The sequence below is a fragment of the Tursiops truncatus genome, chromosome 2 (genome assembly GCF_011762595.2).
Source record: "Tursiops truncatus isolate mTurTru1 chromosome 2, mTurTru1.mat.Y, whole genome shotgun sequence".
Lineage (NCBI taxonomy): Eukaryota > Metazoa > Chordata > Mammalia > Artiodactyla > Delphinidae > Tursiops > Tursiops truncatus.
The window spans coordinates 30,776,848-30,797,992 of NC_047035.1; the positions used below are offsets into that span (position 1 = coordinate 30,776,848).

At 40.7% G+C, this 21,145-nt stretch overlaps 1 protein-coding gene across 14 annotated transcripts in view; it reads right to left on the minus strand.

Moving 5' to 3' along the window:
- SIPA1L1 (signal induced proliferation associated 1 like 1) overlaps window positions 1–21,145 on the minus strand; it is a 522,661-nt gene that overhangs the window by 127,012 nt on the left and 374,504 nt on the right. For 13 of the 14 annotated variants that reach the window (XM_073800311.1, XM_073800310.1, XM_073800309.1 and 10 more), the window contains one exon: window positions 18,127–19,929. In XM_073800311.1, coding sequence (XP_073656412.1) covers window positions 18,127–19,624 — 1,498 coding nt within the window. In that variant the 5' untranslated portion in view covers window positions 19,625–19,929. Of the gene's footprint in view, window positions 1–18,126; window positions 19,930–20,771; window positions 20,929–21,145 lie in introns of those variants that run through there. The other variant, XM_073800308.1, reaches the window with a different exon arrangement.

A 21,145-nucleotide genomic window follows, 5' to 3' on the forward strand; every position in this document is an offset into this window, starting at 1 on the left:
CCTGGTCTGCTCTTGCTCTCCTTCTCCAGAGAAGAGGTCTCAAATATTCTCTGTTCTCCCTCAAACTCCCCCCATCTACCTTCTCTCAATCTTAGCAGATAATGCTGTCTACATCACAGAGAAGATAAAGAGCCACTTGAGAAGCAACTGTCCTCACTTTCCACCATCACACACACTTACCTGGGTCCAGACTTTTGCTTCCTTTCCTTTACAATCTAAAACCCAATCTCCCCCGAGATTCTGGTCTCCACTCATTCCACCTTCCCAGGGACACTGATGCCTGGTCACCCGCCCTGTATCTTCAACTTCCCCTCTCTGCCTGCTCATTCCCATCATCATTCAGTCAGGCTCGAGTTTCCTTCATCTTTAACCATAACACTTACCCTCAATTCCTTATCCACCTCCAGGTTACCTCCTTTTTCCTTCCTTCCACTGGAAACTTCTTGAAAGAGATGCCTAATTCTTCACTTTAGGATTCCTATCATCTGACGCCACTGCACAGTCACCAATGTCAGCCTTAAAGTTAAAACAAATGGAAACTTTTGGCCCTCATCCTGCTCAAATTCACCACAACAACTCGCCAATGGCACAGTTGGCCATTTCATTTGTTTTCTAGAAACACTCATCCTGGCTTCTCAGACACCACCCTCTCCTGATTTTCCTTCCACCACTCTGGCTCTTCTTACTCAGTTTCCCTTCCTCTTCCCATCTGGAATCTTCCATCCACTCTCAGAACTTCCACTGCCATCTCAATGCTGATGACTCTCAAGAGTCCACCTGCCCGCTCTAGATGTCTGTGAGCCCTGGATCTTTACATCTACCTAACGGAACTCACTGTTTCTTTGTCCCATGGCATCAGGAAAAGTGAACCCATCACCTTCCATACAAACCTATACAGCTCTCCCTGCAACCCCAATTTCGGCAACTGCTACCACATTCCTCGAGTTGCTCATGCCAGACCCAATGTCATACCTCGTGAATTCTAGTTCCTAAATAGTTCTCAAATCCATCTCCTTTTCCTCCGTCTCACTGCCACTGATTTACCCTCATCATCATTTGCCTGGATGTTTGTGAGTCTTCTGATTGATTGGCTTTTCCTGATTGGCTTCTAAGATGCAAACTTGACCATCACTATTAAGTTTAAAACCCTCCTCTGGTTTCCCACCTGTCCTTGGATACTTCTCGTGGCTTCCCAAAGGCTCTCACAGCCTGTCACCAGCCTATCACTCCAGTTTCAACTTGGACATTTCCATCATCCTTCTGAACTCTGAGAACCAATCATACTGAACTTCTCAACTCACTGTGCCCCTTCTCACCTGAGACACCCTACCTGAACATTCTTCCCACAACTCCTCTTTATTTGACTAAGTCCTCTCATCCTTCAGGTCGCATCTGAAATATTATTTAGACATCCTCTCAAAGAGTGATTGAACACTGGAGCAAAATGAAAGTGTGTACTTTGTATAGTAACAATAATACTTTAAGAATTCATGGGCTTCCCTGGTGGCACAGTGGTTAAGAATCCACCTGCCAATGCAGGGGACACGGGTTCGAGCCCTGGTCTGGGAAGATCCCACATGCCGCGGAGCAACTAATCCCGTGAGCCACAATTACTGAGCCTGCGTGCCACAACTACTGAGCCTGAGCTCTAGAGCCCACGAGCCACAACTACTGAGCCGGTGTGCCTACAGCCCGTGCTCCACAACAAGAGAAGCCACCACAATGAGAAGCCCGCACACAGCAATGAAGAGTATAGCCCCTGCTCGCCACAACTAGAGAAAGCCCGCACACAGCAATGAAGACCCAACGCAGCCAAAAATAAATAAATTAATTAATTTAAAAAAAAGAATTCATAAAAATACAGATTAGGGAAACCAAATATTTAATATATTTCAACTACAAAAATTTAGAAATGTTACAAAAGAAAAATGTAAATTTATAAAAATACAAATATTAAACACAATCATTTGAGTATAAATTGGCAGATAAAATAATAGCGTATTTTAAAAAGAAACTAAATCCTACATAAAAATGAAGAATATTGATTTAAAAATGAAAAAAAAATTAAAGATCATTTAAACTTTTTTGTGTGTGTCGTCCTCAACACCTGGCTATATTTCTGTGCGATTTTTTCAAAGCTACTGAAGAAGTACATTTCTGAGTTGGGGGAATGCTGATGAGATCATTATAAACTAACTTCTAACACCTTCTTCAGACTCTATGTTCATACAAACCCATCTCTGATTTGATAACTCCAGGAAGATCTTTTAAAAACTTATGCGTGTGTTTGTGCAGAAACATCAATCTTTTTTTACTGAAAAAGAGCTCTAGCTATTATTTCCAAGAAAGCATTTCCATTTGATCTTTATTTCAGTTTCGTCAGTAGAGATGGAGATTCTGGTCTGGCTTCCTGTGTTAAATTCACTAATATCATGTTCAGACTCTACTTGTTCAAAAAGTCTTTCAACTTGAGTAAGAATTATTCTTACAATAAAAGCCTTGCTTTTTGGTCCACCATCCATTTTTCTGCTTCTGAGGATTACAGAAGTATAGACAAAAATCCTTTCTACACGAACACAACTTTCTCAGTTCAAAATCCGAATGCAATGTATAATTCGCCAATAGAGGAGTCTGGTTCAGCAAATTACCTTAAATAGAATTTTTGAGTCTTTAAACTTTGATCTCAAGACACATGACTTTTTTTTTTTTTAAACTTAAAACCCAGCCTTTTAGGGATATCCTGTGTCCAGTCCTTCTGACCACTCTTGCCGCTGCCTGTCCTTCAAGTTCACTGGACTGCGGTACTTTCCTCTTGGGACCACAGGCTTAGGGCAGCACTTCTGTACTTGCTCCCCTCTGCAGCATGTTTTATTTCTTCCTACCAGCCATATACCTCCGCCTTTTGCTGGCGGTGCTATCCATCAACTGCAGAGAGCTCTTCCAGCCATACCCACAATCCGCTTTGTCTTTTTGGGGGTGGCGGGACAGAAGGGGTACAAGGACAGGGGAGATGCAGATGATAAGTGTTAAAGAAAGGCCAGGAAGCCTTTGATGATGAAAGTCAGAGGGAGGAAAGGGAAAGGAAAGAGGAGTTGGAGACTCAAGCAGGGTGGTTAAATCTGCTGATGGATGAACTGAAATACAGGGATTACACCACCAAAAATAATGATATTTTTGTGCCAGCCTACTGGAATGCCAAAAACCAGTATTGCAATCACCCCATTAGAATGATATAATGCAGCAAAGTGAGGAACTCTGCCAAGCACTCTAATACGCACATCAACCATGAAAATACAGGCTTTGCCTTCTTTTTCACAGATGTGGCAAATATGATTTAGACAGAATAAGTCACTTCCCAGCCACAACTAGTAAACAGCAACACCAGAACTCAAACATATTATTTTAAGTACCAATTCCAAAGCTCATTTTCTTAGCCATTACATCTAACATTATCTTCCCAAACGTTTCTAAAACTGTATTGTGAATAAAAACTAGTTAAATAAAATGTGATGCCTAAAGGGATTAACTAGCCAGATGACACATAAAGCTTTACTCCTTGATGTGCTATATTGCCAAGGGGTCACTGTGGGGTTTTTTCTGTTTGTTTGTTTTTTAATAAATTTATTTATTTATTTTGGCTGCATTGGGTCTTCATTGCTGCACGCAGGCTTTCTCTAGTTGCGGCGAGCGGGGGCTACTCTTCGTTGAGGTGCACAGGCTTCTCATTGCAGTGGCTTCTCTTGTTGTGGAGCACGGGCTCTAGGCACATGGGCTTCAGTAGTTGTGGCTCGTGGGCTCTAGAGTGCAGGCTCGGTAGTTGTGGCGCACGGGCTTAGCTGCTCCACAGCAATGTAATGTGGGATCTCCCCGGACCAGGGCTCGAACCCGTGTCCCCTGCATTGGCAGGTGGATTCTTAACCACTGCGCCACCAGGGAAGCCCTTGTCACCGGGTTTAAAGGGACCAATATTCATGTTTTATCCTTACATGCCTGATTCTCCGCTGCCTTCATTTCTCATTTTTAGCACCTAAACAAATTTTCAGCCTGAAGTTTTCTTATTAGTTCTAGTTCTTGAGTTTTAACAAGGATGGTACGAAGAGCACCAATGCCTAGTTCTGCTATCACTAGAACATTCCACACAAATAGCCATATTTCTGGCTGACATAGTCACAATAATAAATAATAAAATTTTCACATTTTTACAGAGGGGACATAGTAAATAGTTCAAAGCCCCAAGTAATTAGATCAAGTACAGTCACATCACCCAGTTTCAAGCTGCGGATAAGCATGTGTGCAAAAAGGCAAAAAAAAGTTAAAAGCCTGGCATTTTAATTGTAAGGAAAGGAAAATAAAATCACAAAAAAGCGGCAACAGCATATTCTGCTTTAAAAATGAAAACACAGGTTTACCAAAGTGGAGGTAATAAGGATCCAACTGTTTAAATGGCTCTTTCCGAGGACTTCCCTGGCGGCAGGGGTTACAAATCTGCCTGCCAATGCAGGGGACATGGGTTCGAGCCCTGGTCCGGGAAGATCTCACATGCTGCAGAGCAAGTAAGCCCGTGTTTCACAACTACTGAGCCTGCGCGCCACAGCTACTGGGCCCGCGTGCCACAACTACTGAAGCCTGCGCGCCTAGAGCCCGTGCTCCGCAACAAGAGAAGCCACCGCAATGAGAAGCCCGTGCATCGCAACGAAGAGTAGCCCCCGCTGGGCACAACTAGAGAAAGCCCGCGTGCAGCAACAAAGACCCAAGGCAGCCAAAAATAAATTAAATTTTAAAAGTTTTTAAAAATTTAAATGAATGAATGAATGAATGGCTCTTTCCAAGAAGAGCACTACTCAGAGGTTCTGTCTCTGGTCCCCAAAGGGCCCATCCTAATTATAAGGGTGGAGGTTCCGTGAGAACGAAATAGCCTAGGACTTCGCATCATAATCAAAAGCAGGTCAGAGTAATGGATGGGGACATTTACACAGGACTGGCCACAGGCCAGAATTCTGTCCCAAAGCACTCCACTAAGCTTATAATTATGGTTGCATAAGAGTAATTGCCACATTTACAAAGTGCACAGTACTCTGAAGTTCCAATTCATCCTTCCATAGGTAACTCTTAAAAGGTAAGTTGGTCTATTTGCCAAAATTACATGAAGTTGTTAGGCTTAAAGTCTCACGTGACTAAGCAGCCCCCAGTAGCCCCCTAACTTGCCAATAAAAAGTAGACTAAGACCGACATTAATAAATTGCATACAAATGGTTAAAGAAAAACAGTACAAAGAAAGCGCTAATTGAAACAAAGGGAAAATAAAAAGTATCAGTGTCAAAACAGGAGATTTTTAATTGGCCATTGTCTATGACAAATAGCCAATAATTATATTTTAAAAAATTCAATCTCATGAGTGATCGAAGAAATGAAAATGTTTTGGACCTATAATAAATGGTCTAAAATAAAAACTGTAAATATTTAAAGTAGTCAAGAAAATATTAAACACTATACAGTCTTAAAATATCAATTGGACCTTCCTGGTTTAAGCTTTCTTAAGAAAAATTTGGCAATAAAATTCAAGGTTCCTATAAAGTTCACACCAGGGCTTTACCTTACGTAAATAATTGGACATGTGGAAAAAAAGTTACATAACAAGATCATTTATGTAAGGTCAAGGTTTTTAAACTTGTCTATGGATAGAAATTAGGGGGTCCATGAACTTGAATGAAAAAATTATACCTTTATTTTCACTAACTTCTAAATGAAACGTAGCATTTGTTAGTTGTAAATGAGCCAGCCAACTACAGTAATATTAGCTGTACATGTGACTTTGATGCCAATAGAAATCATACATTTTCATATCACATTACAGTTGCTGCAGACATATCAAAATATCAGTTATGCTCATCACAACTTTGAAATTATGGTAGTTATCAGATCTGATGCTACATCTTTTTGTTAATGCAATAAGAAGCATCTATATAGTATGTCACAAAAATTTTAACACTCTTGCAGTTGTATTTTAATATGCTTGGTTTGCTTTGTACGTTTATTTTATGCACTTAAAAACATTATTCTAAGGAGAGGCCATAGATTTCACCAAACTGCCAAAGGGGTCAATGGGGGAAAAACAAACAAACAAACAATCAAAAGACACTTAGGAAGATCTAATGTAAGAATGATTTATAATAAGAAACTGGAACGCCTGAATATAGAACAGCTGGAAAACTTTAAATAAATGATGGCATAGCCAATTATGGAACCATGAAAAAATACATAAAACTATATTTAATGATCCTTATTTTACTTAAGAAATGAATATGTATTAAAAAAAGATGAGAAATAAAATCAGTAGTAATCACATGATTAATTGGCTATAGTTGCTAATTTTTCTGTAATGAATATGTGACTTTTACAATAGGAAGATTTTTATAAGTATAAAAAATGTATTTGGTTTGCAAATGGTCAAAGAGTATATAAAGCATAGTTTACAAGGTTGCATATTAATGTAACTCTTTAAGTTTAATGTTAGTTACAAATGCCAGCTCAGGAAAAAAAAAAAATTAACATCCAAATGAAAGAGATTATAATGAAACACCTGTCTCTAACTCAATGTCTTTATATTTAAAAAAATCTTCTGTATCTCCTTACTAGGGATATTGCAGCAAGATGTCTGTGTAAAATGCTTCTGAAGGGTTTGAAAGGAAGTCCCTCAGAAACAGTCAGAAATTCAGTCAAGGCCAAAGTCACTGCCACTCATGAGGGTGAAGCCCATGCAATGTGTCTCAAAAACTCGGCACAGCCCACACACTTGTGTCGATAGGGGTTGCTGAGGTTGCTTCTGCTGATGCTTCTCCATCACTGAATGCTTCTACTTGACTCGAATGCAGTTAGGGAGGTCTCTCATCTTGCTGCCCTGAAGTTCAGATGCATGACCTCCCCGTACACAGCAGGGAACTCCAAGAGAAGAGAAGCAAAGCAAGTGGTACAATAAAGCAAGTATGTTTTGAGCATCTAATTTTGGTGGCTCACTGGTGTCTGAAGTTAATAATGAGGTGTGCATTTGAAAAATAGGTGGCAGGATTTATTGTATGTTAACTTGTACTGAAATAACAGATCTAAAGGGCCCTTATGTCCTCGAAACTGCAAAACAAAGAGCATAGAAATTCTTTGGGTATAGGAATTAGTAAGCATGGCATTCGCCTTGAGGCATGTTAACACACAAAGTTGAGGAAGCGTTCCCATTTTCATGTGGATGGTTCATGTCAGCTGCTGTTATCGACTGTACCTGAAGGTTTTTGTTTTTTACATTTTATCTTGACCGCTTTTGGACTTACAGAGAAGTTGCAAATATAGTACAAAGCATTTCAATACATATATCCTTAACCCAGTCTTCCCCAATGTTAACATCTTATGTAACTACATATAGTACAGTCGTCATTAATCAGAATCAGTAAATTAACATCTACTAAAGATCTTACTCAAATTTCACTAGTTTTTCCACTATGTCCTTTTTCACTCTGAAATCTCATTCATTATCCCATGTTGTACTTAATTGTTATTATTTCTCCTTAGTCTCCTGCAGTCTGTTACAGTTCCTCAGTCTGTAACAGTCTTTCATGACCGTGACACCTCTGAACAGTATTTATCACTCAATTTGGGTTTGTCCGGTGGTTTCACATGATTGGACTAACGTATGCATTTTGCGCAAGAGAACCACAGAAATGATGTAACCTCAGTGCATCATTTCATGGAGTTCATGAAAGAAACCTGATTCATTCCATTAAGGTGGCACGTGACAGGTTTCTTCCCTGAAAAGTTACTATTTTTCTCCTCGTGGTTTACAAGTATCTTTGGGGAGATACTTTGAGATTATGTAAATCCTGCTTCTTGTCCTGTTTCTCCTCAAACTGTCATCCACTGACTTTAGCATCCATCATTTGTGTCTAAGAAGGTTTACAACAGTAAAAATCAGTCTCCATAATTGTGTTTTGGGTCTATGGGGATCGACTGGTGGTCTTGGTTAATTTCCACAAAACCACCATGACCACACACAGACTTATCTGTGGTCTCATTTCCTGAAAAGAGAGGAAAAGGAACTGTAACATACTATTTGGCGTCCAGAGTATAACACAAGGTCATGTACACAGTGGGCCCTCCCTGCCTCTACCTGATGCTATATATAAATATAAGATACACTGGCTCCTCAACGCAATAAATTTTATAATTTGCATCAGGACCAAACATTCATTCAGTTGGGAAACGTTTGCTGAGCCTGCCTAACCTGTGGTCCTTGCCTTCAAGGAATGCTTAGACTGGTTATGAACCAGGACGCCATAGAAAGCCCTGGGCAGAGACCAGGGCATAGGGTGACTTGGAACAGTGGTGGGAAAGCACTTGCATCTTTGAGAAGGAGCAGGTTATTCAGAATCCCAGGAGACACAGGGAGAACAACCCACTCTGATGCACGGGCGGGAGGAAAGGCAGGAGGGGAGCGCAATAAAGCCCTCCCGACTCCGGCGCCCATGTGGGTTTCTATCTGCACCGGGTTCACTACCCTCTCAGTCTACACACTCCCCCCTGTTAGGGGGTCTCACTACTTTTCCAGTGCTAGCCCTCACTTCCCCCATGTAATGTGAGGCCAGCTAGGGAAACAGACCCACAGCGCTGCAGGGGAAGCTTGCCACCTATACCAATTCTCCTTGGCCTTTGTTCATAAACGTGGCAAAGATTACTGGACAACTAAGGAAAACCGACAGCATGAAAGACAAACAGAAAATACAACTCAGAAGATACAGATCACTTAAGGGAAAGAAACTAGAAAAAAAATCATTTGCTTTTGTTCTGCCTCTGAGCACTGTAGCTGGCATGGAGTAGATGCTTAATAAACATTATGTCATGAACAAATAAATAAATGTATGAATGTGCAGTTGTTAATTCTTAAAACTACTTAAAAAATATGAAGGGCACTCATTAATAGTAAATTGGATAATAAATTTTTGAGTAAGAAAAGATTCAGAAACGTATAAAAACTGCTATATATAAATAGGTAAACAAGAAGTACCTACTGTAGAGCACAGGGAACTATGCTCAATATCTTGTAATAACATATAATGGAAAAGAATCTGAAAAAGTATCAATCTTTCTATATGTATGTATAACTGAATCATTTTGCTGTACACCTGAAACTAACACAACATTGTAAATTAACTGTACTTTAACTAAAAAAAAAAGAAAAGATAGAGAAGATTACAAATCAAACTATTAGAATTAGGAGAGGGATTACTTTCTCCAACTCTGCATTATTAATTTTCACAGTAAGCATGTATATACTTTTGTTTGATTTGTTTACTGTCTGCTTCCCTCCACCAGAATGTAAGCTCATGAAGGTGCTCTATTTTTTTTAGATTTTTCTTTTCTTTTTTTTTCACCTTTATTGGAGTATAATTGCTTTACAATGGTGTGTTAGTTTCTGCTTTATAACAAAGTGAATCCGTTATACATATACATATGTTCCCATTATCTCTTCCCTCTTGCGTCTCCCTCCCTCCCACCCTCCCTATCCCACCCCTCCAGGCAGTCACAAAGCAAGGTGCTTCGTTTTACGTCTCACTCCAAGTGTCCAAAATCGTGCCGAGCATGATGAAGGCGCTCATGCACCTGTGGCAGCCACAGAGGCGCAACACTTAACACCTCTCCTTCCAGAAAGGGCTCACAACCCATTCAGCCACAAGAAATGCAATTAGCTGAAAGTCTCTGGCTGTAGCATCTCTGGATCTTCCACAGTTTTCCAGCCCAGCCACACTCTTCTTGGGCAGCCCAGGACTGAGCATGCCAGGGGTGAGGGGGCCTGGCTGTTACTGCCCAACAAATGACTTCTCTAATGCTCTTTTTCGTTCCATGGCATTGGCTGAGACTTTGCCAGATGTGCACGGTGGGCTGAGGCTCCCCCTGCCCACTTTTGCTTCTTTTCCCTTTTACTTTCATGGTGTCAGACCTGCATTGTGGACTGAAGGCCTTCCCTGCTAACTTCTGCTTCCTCTGCCCTCTTCTTTCACAGGCGTTACCCCCAGGTCCCTAACAAACCACTTGCACGCCTATACTGTTTCAACACCTGCTTCTCAGAGGACTTGACCGATAATGTATTTGTTACATGATTAAATCATAAATGCAATCATGTAAAATGTAAACTGCTATGTGATCAGACTGTATTTGGCAAAGACAAGAAGTTGCATTTTGAGTAGGACGGACTAGAGATGGAGAGACTAAGACAATGGCCAAGAATTGGGGCAAGAGGTAACGCCGGCTTGAAGTGACAGAACTGGGATTGGGACACAGAGAACAGAAGTCAGCAGCAATTCGAAGGTAGACTCAAGAGGCCTTCCCAACTGACTGGAGGTTGAGAACAATGAAGAGAGGCAACAAAGAGGCTTTGGTGTTTCAAATCCAAGTGACTGATAATAATGGTGGCATTTACAGCATGAGGGCAAGGATGTGGGATGGGACGCTTGTTCAGGGAGAAAAATGAAGTCAAAAAATTTGTGTCCCAGGGTTCGAGTTGCCAACTAGATAACCAACCAGGTGGAAGCAGGTAATGGAGAGTGAGAAACGTAGCTAGAACTGAAGACATAGCCTGGGAACAGAGGTCTTTTATTTGGATATAGATGTATACTAATTACCTTTTCTAAAAAGAATTTTTTGAGGTCATTCATTATAAAGGAAATATGTAAGTTGTGCTAATGAAACAGAAATTGGAAAATAAAAGACAAAAGTGGAAACAAATGTGTTATTAATGAAGGTTATAAAACTGGAGCATCAAATTTGCTTCTGGGAGTTGAGGTAAAACAGGAGATACAGTAAAAATAAATAAATAAAACAAGCAAACAAATAAAACACACCTGTCATTAGAAAGGCAGGCATTTGGTAGCTACCAGAAAACAATTCCTGGCATCAGATTCTAAAGTAAGTATCTCACGTGGAACTTCCTAAAGGGCTGAAGGATGACCAAATGGCCAATGTCTCCCTCATCAGTTTTACTGCAAAAGCACATTCTGTTTCTATATGATTGGATCTTTACAAGATGACTTTGAGTAAAGTCAAGTGTTTGAGCAAATGTGGCCTTGGGCCAGTCTAGCTTGATTTCAAAAACAAAACAGAGAGGAGCAGTTGAGGCACATGCCCTTTTAATCAGGTTTCAAAAACCTCTGCACGGAGATGGCTCAGGTAATATGAAATCCCAAACGCCTCACACATCAGAGTCCAGATGATCAGTGATGGGACTCGAGAGATCACGGCCAAGAAAGGAGAGGATGCTTGTTTTCCAAAGAGCAGACGTGCAAACCTTCCTACTGAATGGCCTTCTTGCTACCAGAAACCCTGAACAGGTGAAGAGACAACAGCAAAACACTCCTAGGTGAGTTTCTCAAGAAGTTATTTAGTGCCCCAGATCTCTGTGAAAAGGGTTAAATAACTAGAGAGCTACCTTTGAACAAATTAAATACAGTTGATATGCTCTCAAGAAAAAATAAAAGACAAGGGCATTAAGACAATAAGTTATTATACATGTATGAAATCTTTCCCTATTAGTTTTGGCAGAAATAAACTGTTCAGTGCAAGAGCAGAACATGGCTCAGGAGAGCAGACGTGCTGACTCTGGAGTTTACCACTTCCTTGAAATACAACTGTCCACAAAAAACTAACCACAGAATAGCTATCCTTAAAGAACTCTGAGCTATAAGGCATCCCATAGTACTTTCCTCAAGCTTAATGTTGCTATACTTACAGAAGAATTAAACAAACAAAATAAGCTAGGGCTTTACAAATAAGTTTAGCTGTACGATGTTCTCTGATGTTCTATATGTACCCTACGATAATCCACTAAAACTTACAACAGGTACTTAACGATGCTCATTTAACAAACTGAACCAGATGAACAGCTCCTGATAACACAACTGGAGAATATATCAGAGCACTAAAGCTGTCACTCCAAGTACAAGTGAAGTTCAGTGCATATATTCTAAAGAAATGTGAAAGACAGCTGATAAGAAGAGGGTGAGAGGTAAATACAGAAAATTGGACATTGCGAGACCAACTGAAATCCAACGTGTTTGTGTCCTCAAACTGATAATCCTGGAGCCCAGCGGACTGCTGAACCTGACTTGTGTGGGTGTGGGTGTGTGGGCGTGGGTGTGCGAACACTCACGTATGGTGGGGTAGGGTGGGGTGGAGGTGTAGGAGGAGGAAGGTAAACCAGAAAAGAACAATCAAATCTGGTGGTTCAAAGTTATCAGAAGAATAATCACGTGCAGAGCATTAGTGTTTCTAATGGGAAAATGTTCGCAGATGAGCTTCAGACCAGATAATGGCAGCTGCTCCTGGCCGCTGGGCAGGGGGAAGAGGCCCTTTCCTATCACAGCATCTTCAATAACTTGACTTTGAGAGTGACACCCTGTCTGGCATCAGATAAGCCTATCAACACTTTTGATCAATGGAGCAACAAACACCACTGCCAAGGCAACCCATGGGCTCCTCTCTTTTCCATTAGTGCATCTTTCTGAATGGGATTCAGCGAGGATGTGCCTCAGGCACTTGTACGCTCAGTGCAAAACCGAAAAAGCCCCATACTGCTACTTTAATCATGGTGACTATCTAAGTAAAAACTAAACACAAAATATATGTACTCAAAGGGAGATGACCAGATTAATTTTGATGCTATCCTACTGCCTAGTTTGTGCCTAAGAAGGATGTTGTTGTATCACTTGGACGTATCACAATGACAACTTTGCCTTGGGGTCTTATGAGCATTATGTGAGGAGGTTTGCATAAAGCACAAAGTAATAACACAATACATGTTAGCTACATTATTACTGTCATTTAATCCTAGGTGAGTCTCAATAAAAACACCACACACATTGGCAAAACAGCAAAGAGAAGTGGGCAGGAGGAAGGACCAGAAAGAACACTGATGGTGTGTTGCTTATTTTAATAAATGCAAACAGTGGGATTCCTCTACTGGGCCAGCATCTTTCCAGCAATGGACTTGACTTATGTGATAGAGCCAAATATCCTCTCAAGTCTAAATTTGCAAAATAATGATGTTCATAAAAACAATTTAATATTAAAAAGTGATGGCAGCTTCATCAGCCTAATACAATTAAATTTTACATATAATGTCAACAATATACACTTCAGTAAAGTGAATATTTTCCCTCCAGAGACTTAGCCACAGTGAAGTCAGGAATTCATTAAATGGCAGAATGGAAAATATCTGGTGATGAAGAGGTTGTAGTACAACCAGGTCAGTAGTGCTACTCTATGTTGCTGGAAGATAAATTACAACTGACGTTGTCGTACTCCTTCAACAAGATGACTCACTTTCAGGTTCTGATTAGGAAAAATGAGTTAGTGCACTAATTTCACTGAATCAAGTTGTATATTAAAAATAAGACAGAATTACTTGTCTAACTCTATTTTATACTGTGATGAAAAGTACAGATACCATTTATATATGGAATCTAAAATATGACACAAATGAACTTATCTATGAAACAGAAACAGACTCAGAGACATAGAGAACAGACTTGTGGTTGCCAAGAGGGAAGGGGAATGGGGGAGGAATGGAGTGGGAGTTTGGGATTAGCAGACACAAACTACTATATGTAGCATGGACAAACAACAGGGTCCTACTGTATGGCACAGGGAACTATATTCAATATCCTGTGATAAACCATAATGGAAAAGAATATGAAAAAGAATGCATATATATGTATAACTGAATCACTTTGTTGTACAGCAGAAAATACAACATTGTAAATAAACTATCCTTCAAGAAAATAAAATTTAAGAAAAGTTTAGATACTATATAAATTTTTTAATACACAGTTATACTTTAAGGGTGTTAATTTCAGCTTCAAGTGATGTCATTCAGAGCCATAATTTGTTGTATCTTACCATATTGTGACAAATGACCTGCCTAATTTGAAAATTCTAAGTCGTATAGCCTAAGAAAACACAGCAGGTGCTCTCTGATATTGCGTTCCACTGGGCCAGCTTCATGTATTAACTACTGCTCTGTGTCCCCTCTGTAAACCACAATGATAAATGCCCAATGGCACCAGCAGGCAATCTCTAGTGCCACACACACTTTCTGCTCCCACCAGTTGGGACTCCGTGCTGACAAAGAATCGGCTGTGTCTTCCCAAACCTGTTTATGCCAGTTGACTTGTTATTGTAATTATGAAATTTAATTAAATATTATGAAAGCTGATGGAATATGAGTACAAGAGATAAATCTTGTTTCTATTAAAAACTAAACTGAAGGCTTTGGAAAGACTTCATAAAAGCAATCACTAAAGGAAAGCTGTTGGATTAGATGTGGGCGAGATCTATAAAAAATGAGAAAAAATTCTGAAACCTCAGATTCTGTAAGATTCAGATTGCTTTGCTAGTGTCTATATTTTTGCTCTTATGGTTTATACTATTCACACAATGTAGAATTCAAAATAGTAGAATCACTGTGAAAGAAACGCCCTCGGCCTCTCACAAGAGTTTAGCAAATATATAGCTATTATTATAAATTTTAATGAAAATAAAATACTTTGAGTACATATACTTCTGAAAGATTCCCTGTCTTTTTTTTTTAACATCTTTATTGGGGTATAATTGCTTTACAATGGTGTGTTACTTTCTGCTTTATAACAAAGTGAATCAGTTATACATATACATATGTTCCTATATCTCTTCCCTCTTGCATCTCCCTCCCTCCCACCCCTCCAGGCGGTCACAAAGCACCAAGCCGATATCCCTGTGCCATGCGGCTGCTTCCCACTAGCTATCTACCTTACGTTTGGTAGTGTATATATGTCCATGCCTCTCTCTTGCTTTGTCACAGCTCACCCTTCCCCCTCCCCATATCCTCATGTCCGTTCTCCAGTAGGTCTGTGTCTTTATTCCTGTCTTACCCCTAGGTTCTTCATGACATTTCTTTTTCTTAAATTCCATATATATGTGTTAGCACACGGTATTTGTCTTTTTCTTTCTGACTTACTTCACTCTGTATGACAGACTCTAGGTCTATCCACCTCATTACAAATAGCTCAATTTCGTTTCTTTTTATGGCTGAGTAATATTCCATTGTATATACGTGCCACATCTTCTTTATCCATTCATCCGATGATGGACACTTAGATTGTTTCCATCTCCGGGCTATTGTAAATAGAGCTGCAATGAACATTTTGGTACATGACTCTTTGAATTCTGGTTTTCTCAGGGTATATGCCGAGTAGTGGGATTGCTGGGTCATATGGTAGTTCTATTTGTAGTTTTTAAAGGAACCTCCATACTGTTCTCCATAGTGGCTGAACCAATTCACATTCCCACCAGCAGTGCAAGAGTGTTCCCTTTTCTCCACACCCTCTCCAGCATTTATTGTTTATAGATTTTTTGATGATGGCCATTCTGACTGGTGTCAGATGATATCTCATTGTAGTTTTGATTTGCATTTCTCTAATGATTAATGATGTTGAGCATTCTTTCATGTGTTTGTTGGCAGTCTGTATATCTTCTTTGGAGAAATGTCTATTTAGGTCTTCTGCCCATTTTTGGATTGGGTTGTTTGTTTTTGATTCCCTGTCTTAATGATTTCTTTCAGTTAACTTGTTCCAATTATGTTAGCTAAGAGGGTATTTTCTCTAAGCTATAAGCTAAGAGGGTAGCTTAAGCTACCTTAAGCTACCTTTCTCTTAGCTATAAGCTAAGAGGGTAGCTTAAATTAGAAACTACTTTCAATGATCTGCTCTTAAATTTATGAAGTGTTATGACCTAAGCTGGATGAACTCTGGAATATAGGTGTTCAAATTTTTATTCCTTACTTTTGAAAGATAAAATACGTTGAACAAAATTTTACCAGGTTTAAAGATAAAAATATACTCCTTCCCTTTAGTCTAATATAATAGAGATCAAGGCAAAGCAGCCAAGAACATGACTCTAGTCAGTCTCCCCAAAGGTGAAATCCTGGCTCCAATATTACTAGCTTCGTGACAGCTTAACAGCTTAAAACCAGCCACTTAAACCCCAGTTTTCTCATCTGGAAAATGCCATCTATAACGATACCTACACCCCAGTGGGCATGGAGAGGGTGAAATGAGAAAATGCATGTCATACCAAATGCTAAGTTCCTGGTACACAGTAAGTCCTCAAAATGTTCATCATTAATGTGATCACATTGCCTAATGGGAAAAGAGCAACTACTACATAAACAAAGACTGTAAGTAACGTGTTCTTTCTCCTGTTGGAGTGTCAGTTCTTTAGCAAGATGGCCTCACCTATAGACAACTCACAAACACCTGTGGAAAACTTCCCCAGGTTCCACAAAACAGGGCTTTTCAGCTAGGGGCAATTTTACTTCCTAGAGGACATATGGCAATGACTGGAGACTTTTTAGGTCATCACAGTTGGGGGCACCTATTGGCATCTGGGGTGCAGAGGGCAGGGATGCTGCTAAACATCTTATATCCTACAACGCATATGACACATCCCCCCAAACAAAGAATTATCTGGCCCCAAATGCCAAGATGGCAAGGTCGAGAAACCCTGTAGCCCAAGGGACAGAATGAGAAAGAAGTGATTTCTAAAATCTGAACTCCAGAAGGTTATGCTGAGAAAATAAAGATGGCTTACAGGGCTTCCCTGGTGGCGCAGTGGTTGAGAGTCCGCCTGCCGATGCAGGAGACACGGGTTCGTGCCCCGGTCTGGGAAGATCCCACATGCCGCGGAGCGGCTGGGCCCGTGAGCCATGGCCGCTGAGCCTGCGCGTCCGGAGCCTGTGCTCCGCAACGGGAGAGGCCACAACAGTGAGAGGCCCGCGTACCGCAAAAAAAAAAAAAAAAAAAAAAAAAAAAAGATGGCTTACAAATGAGTTTGGGATTTTCATTATCATATTGGTTTCAGGACCTATGCCATAGATGTTTAAGAGACATGGATACTGAACACCAAGACAAGATTCTTTTGGTCAATAAACTCTCGTGAATGGGGATGACCATGTAATAACCTCACAATAAATTTTATTTTAAAGGGAGCACTGTCATAAAGCTAGAGTACCAGAATGAAGTACTAGAAATGAAACTTCATTCGGAAGAATAAATCTCAAAAGGACTTAAGCAGGACTCAAAACCCCCAAACAGTAGGTGGGAAAACAAAAACTGCTCTAGTAGCTTGCATACAGGGGGCCTCTCACTTGGGCTCAATGCAGAAATTACTGAGCTAGCTAGTGGACCACAGGTGTATGTCCTTGCTCAGCAAGCATCCTGTTTCCTAGCTTGGGTGCCTGCGTGACAAACTCATTCTTCAATTAATAATGCTGCTCAAAAACACTATTAGAAAGCTCTTAAGAGTTCATTTAAACTACTTTTCAATGAATCACAGAGTTTTCTTACAAGCATGAGATAAAACTGTATACAAATACAGTTCACATACAGTACAATCCAACAATATAGGTATATATTTTCCCCCATACAAAACGGAAAAGGAAGTCACCAACATGTTAACAGTACTTCTCACTCCAGTGACTTTTATACTCAAATCTAGAAGACCTAGGTTTGATTCCTGGCTCTGACACTTTTGTCAAATAACAAAATTAATTCTCACTAAAATTCCTGTGAAATGAATAGGAATGTATTATAATTCCCATTCACTGATGAGAACATTGAGGCAGAAAAGAAATGGTCCCGCACTAACTGTAAAAGTGCTAAATAAATGAAAAATAGCATTAAGATTGCTTTAGTAACCCTTAAAAAAAAAAAGCTGTATTTATAATATTTTTAACTTTATATGACATTTATCCCTAAAGGTGACACAGCAAGTCTTCTACACAAAGATTACAATTTCATCCATTAAATCAAAGGTTTTAAAAAAATTAATATTTCATAAGCTAGTCAATACAAGATATTTAATGTATCTAAAAGGAGGAAGTAACTCAAAAATGCAAAAGGAAATACACGGCAGCAAATAACTATTTAACTCTTTCACCATCAGGAGAAGGCATTCATGCAAATCTTACATCACGCTGCTTAAAAATCCTAATAGACAGTACTCTTTTTCAGAAAGTATGGCAAAAGAAAATGAAAAGAATAAAAGATCTCTACTCACCCTTCTGATAGAAAAACTTCCTGTAATAGTATGCGCCGAGATCCACGTGTTCCACGATGTATCTTTTCACTCGATCCAGGTGCAACACCAAGTTTTCCTTGGGCACTTCAAGTACTGCCACTCCTGCATTTGTACAATGGGAGCTGAGGGTAGACTCAAAGGAGGCACTTTCACATCCACTAAAGGAACCAGAATTTGATTTGGACAGGCTGATTTTCCTTTCCCCTTCTCCACCGATCTCATTCCGAAAATACGGACAGCTCATTACAAGTTCATTGCTTTTATCGTCTCCCTGGTCCATGCTGAGGCTTCCTTTGGAGTTCAGGTCCTCCGTGCTGCCCATCGGGGAGCTAAAACTGGCCGAGTGGGACAAAGGCCCCGAGACCAAGGATGCCACCGCAGCTGCCGAAGCCCCCGTGGTGGTGTTTCTCCTCTTAATTACACTGTGCCTGTTCATAACCGCCTCGTTCAAGTCAAATAATATACTCTGGACGTCGTAGTGGGCAAAGCACTTTGGGCACGTCCAGGGCCTGACGGAGTCTTCCGATCGATTATCTTCAAGATCCGACGATTTCCCAAGTTCTTCACCTTTGGTATTGCGTAATTTACGAAAAATGGACGAGTCTCCGGTTTCAGACTTGGAACGCCGCTTGAGTGGTTTTTCCCTTTCCTTAAAGAGCCTGAGGTTCTCTCTCTGTGAGATGGGCCCGTCTATGACATCCAAGGAGAAACCAGAGCCCTTGCCCCCACTGGCGATGAGAAAGTCACTGAGCTTGGTCGGAGTGGGACCTCGATCAGACTTGTCGTCTTTGTAGCCCTTTAACAAGTCAAAGAAGCTGTCTCCGGACGTTCCCTGCTTATCGATTGAAGATGTGCTACCGTATTCCCTGTGCAGTGACGGCCCCGTCTTGTAGGTGGGCGAGATACATTCATCAAAGCTATCCACGTCAAGTTCACTTATGGTGATGTCGCTGTTGCTGCGCTGCCGTATCCGGCGCAGAGCTTTCCTGGGGGAGCTGGGGTAGGCTTCAGGCATGAGAAATCTGGAGTCCATGCTCTCCGACGGCCTCGTCTTGTTTTTCAGTGTGTTCTGTATGCTTTTTAACATGGCTGAGTCACTGGAATTGAGGCTTACAGAACTTCCCTGACTCACAGGACTGCTTTTGGAGGACATGCTCTCAAGGCAACTTGAGGTTTCTATTTCCTGGCTTGAACGGCTAGATTCTTTTACATTTTCCTTTCTTGGGGGCCAATCCGCAATCCTTGCCCGAACCCCCATCTTTGGGACTCCAGGGGTCGAGGTTATATGATGAGAACCTTCACTTCGAGGGGGGCCTACAGGAGCCATGACTGATGACCCTAAGCTGCCGTTTTGGGACCTGAAGCGTCGCATGTAGAAGTCGTCCGTGTGGACTTTGGGGGTGCCATCTGTGCCCACAACAGACGCCCTTTCAGTGGCAACCGGCCTTTCTGTCTGAGACCGTTTCAAGCTGGTCATGATGTAAAAGCAATCAGACTTAAACCCCTGCAGAAAGGACCATCATACCTAAGTTTTAAATGTGCACTTCCCTTTTGGAGAATGGCTCCCAGAAAATACATCAGTTGCATGAGATCTTAATCTTTTCCAATTAAAAGGTTAAACAATGCCTTATTTTCACACCTCTGAAAATCCAGACCCCTTCAAAACATTATAATCCACAAGAGTTCCTCTGCTTCACTTTGATAGACGGCTTTCTTTCAGAAAAAAACTGAATGGAACTTGTATCTCTGGGACTCTGTGATTGCCATAATCCCATGCTTTCTCTAAAAGAGACAAGGACAATTGGAATTAGCATTTGATAAATACATCTAAAAATAAACATGCGATTGCCAAAACCAGACACATGCAAATAAAAGACTCACTAATGGATTGTGACTCACAGTTCACAACCCATCTTTTTAGTAAAGCAGGCTTGAAGGGAAGGAAGAAAGTGAAAGCATTTAATAATATCCATCATTTAAACTATATATATTTTAAAAGACTATTAACACTTCAGATCAATTGAACTGTTTCATATCACTATGAAGGGGGGTGAGGGATCTCGTTCCAGGATATCAAGGCTCCTAGCCCAAGTAAAGACCACGTACAGACTCCAATGACCTCTAATAATGTAGAATATCATGAACCACTGTGCTGACCAGAAGTTCAAGGCATAACCAACAGAGTTCGATAATTAGAGCAACGTACAGTTTTTTAACAAGACTAAAAATTGAAAAATTCTGTTACTGAATATGTCACAACACTCACTTTTTAACCTCTTCTGTATTTCAAAACCCAAACTTGTTTTTTTGTTTCTTTACAAAGGCTTAACAGAGTTGGCAAGAGCAAATACAATAGAGAGAAAATAAAAAGGGTTTTCCCGGAGCCATTCTACCCATTAGCACGCTTCTATATTTCCCTCTATTACTATGCCAAAGGAGTATTTCAGAATGCATCCAGCATTTTCCACCACCTCTTCCCAAGCTCTGAGATCCATCTACCCTTAAAGCTAGAAACATTTTGCTCATTAGCAAAATGCCTTCATTTCCTTACACACTGCAACCCACCCCACCCTTTGGCACTAATTTATGAAGACAGCAGAAACCAAATGCTGCTGTGGACAGACCTTTCCATATCCCCCAGCCGACGACAGAGAACTGCTAACATCCTTCCAGGTGACAGGTGAAGAAACCCAACTTCCTCGGGAGCACATCAAGCAGGAGGAGAGAGGCACAAATTCTGAGCACAAAATCCTGCATGGTTGCGTTCGTCGTGAAAATAAAGGCAGCACACCCTTTTCCAAGGTTCCACAAATTACACAAGAGGTGGCCTTTAAATTCCTGCCAAATGCATGTTTGGAAAGATGCTGCTGAACCAGCACTGCGCTGCCGGGGCCGCATTGTCTACAAATCACGGCTGACACCCAGGCCGACCCGCGCTCGCTGCGCTCCGCTCCCCGGCAACAAGCACTTACTTCCACGGTAATTAAGCATCTCGCTA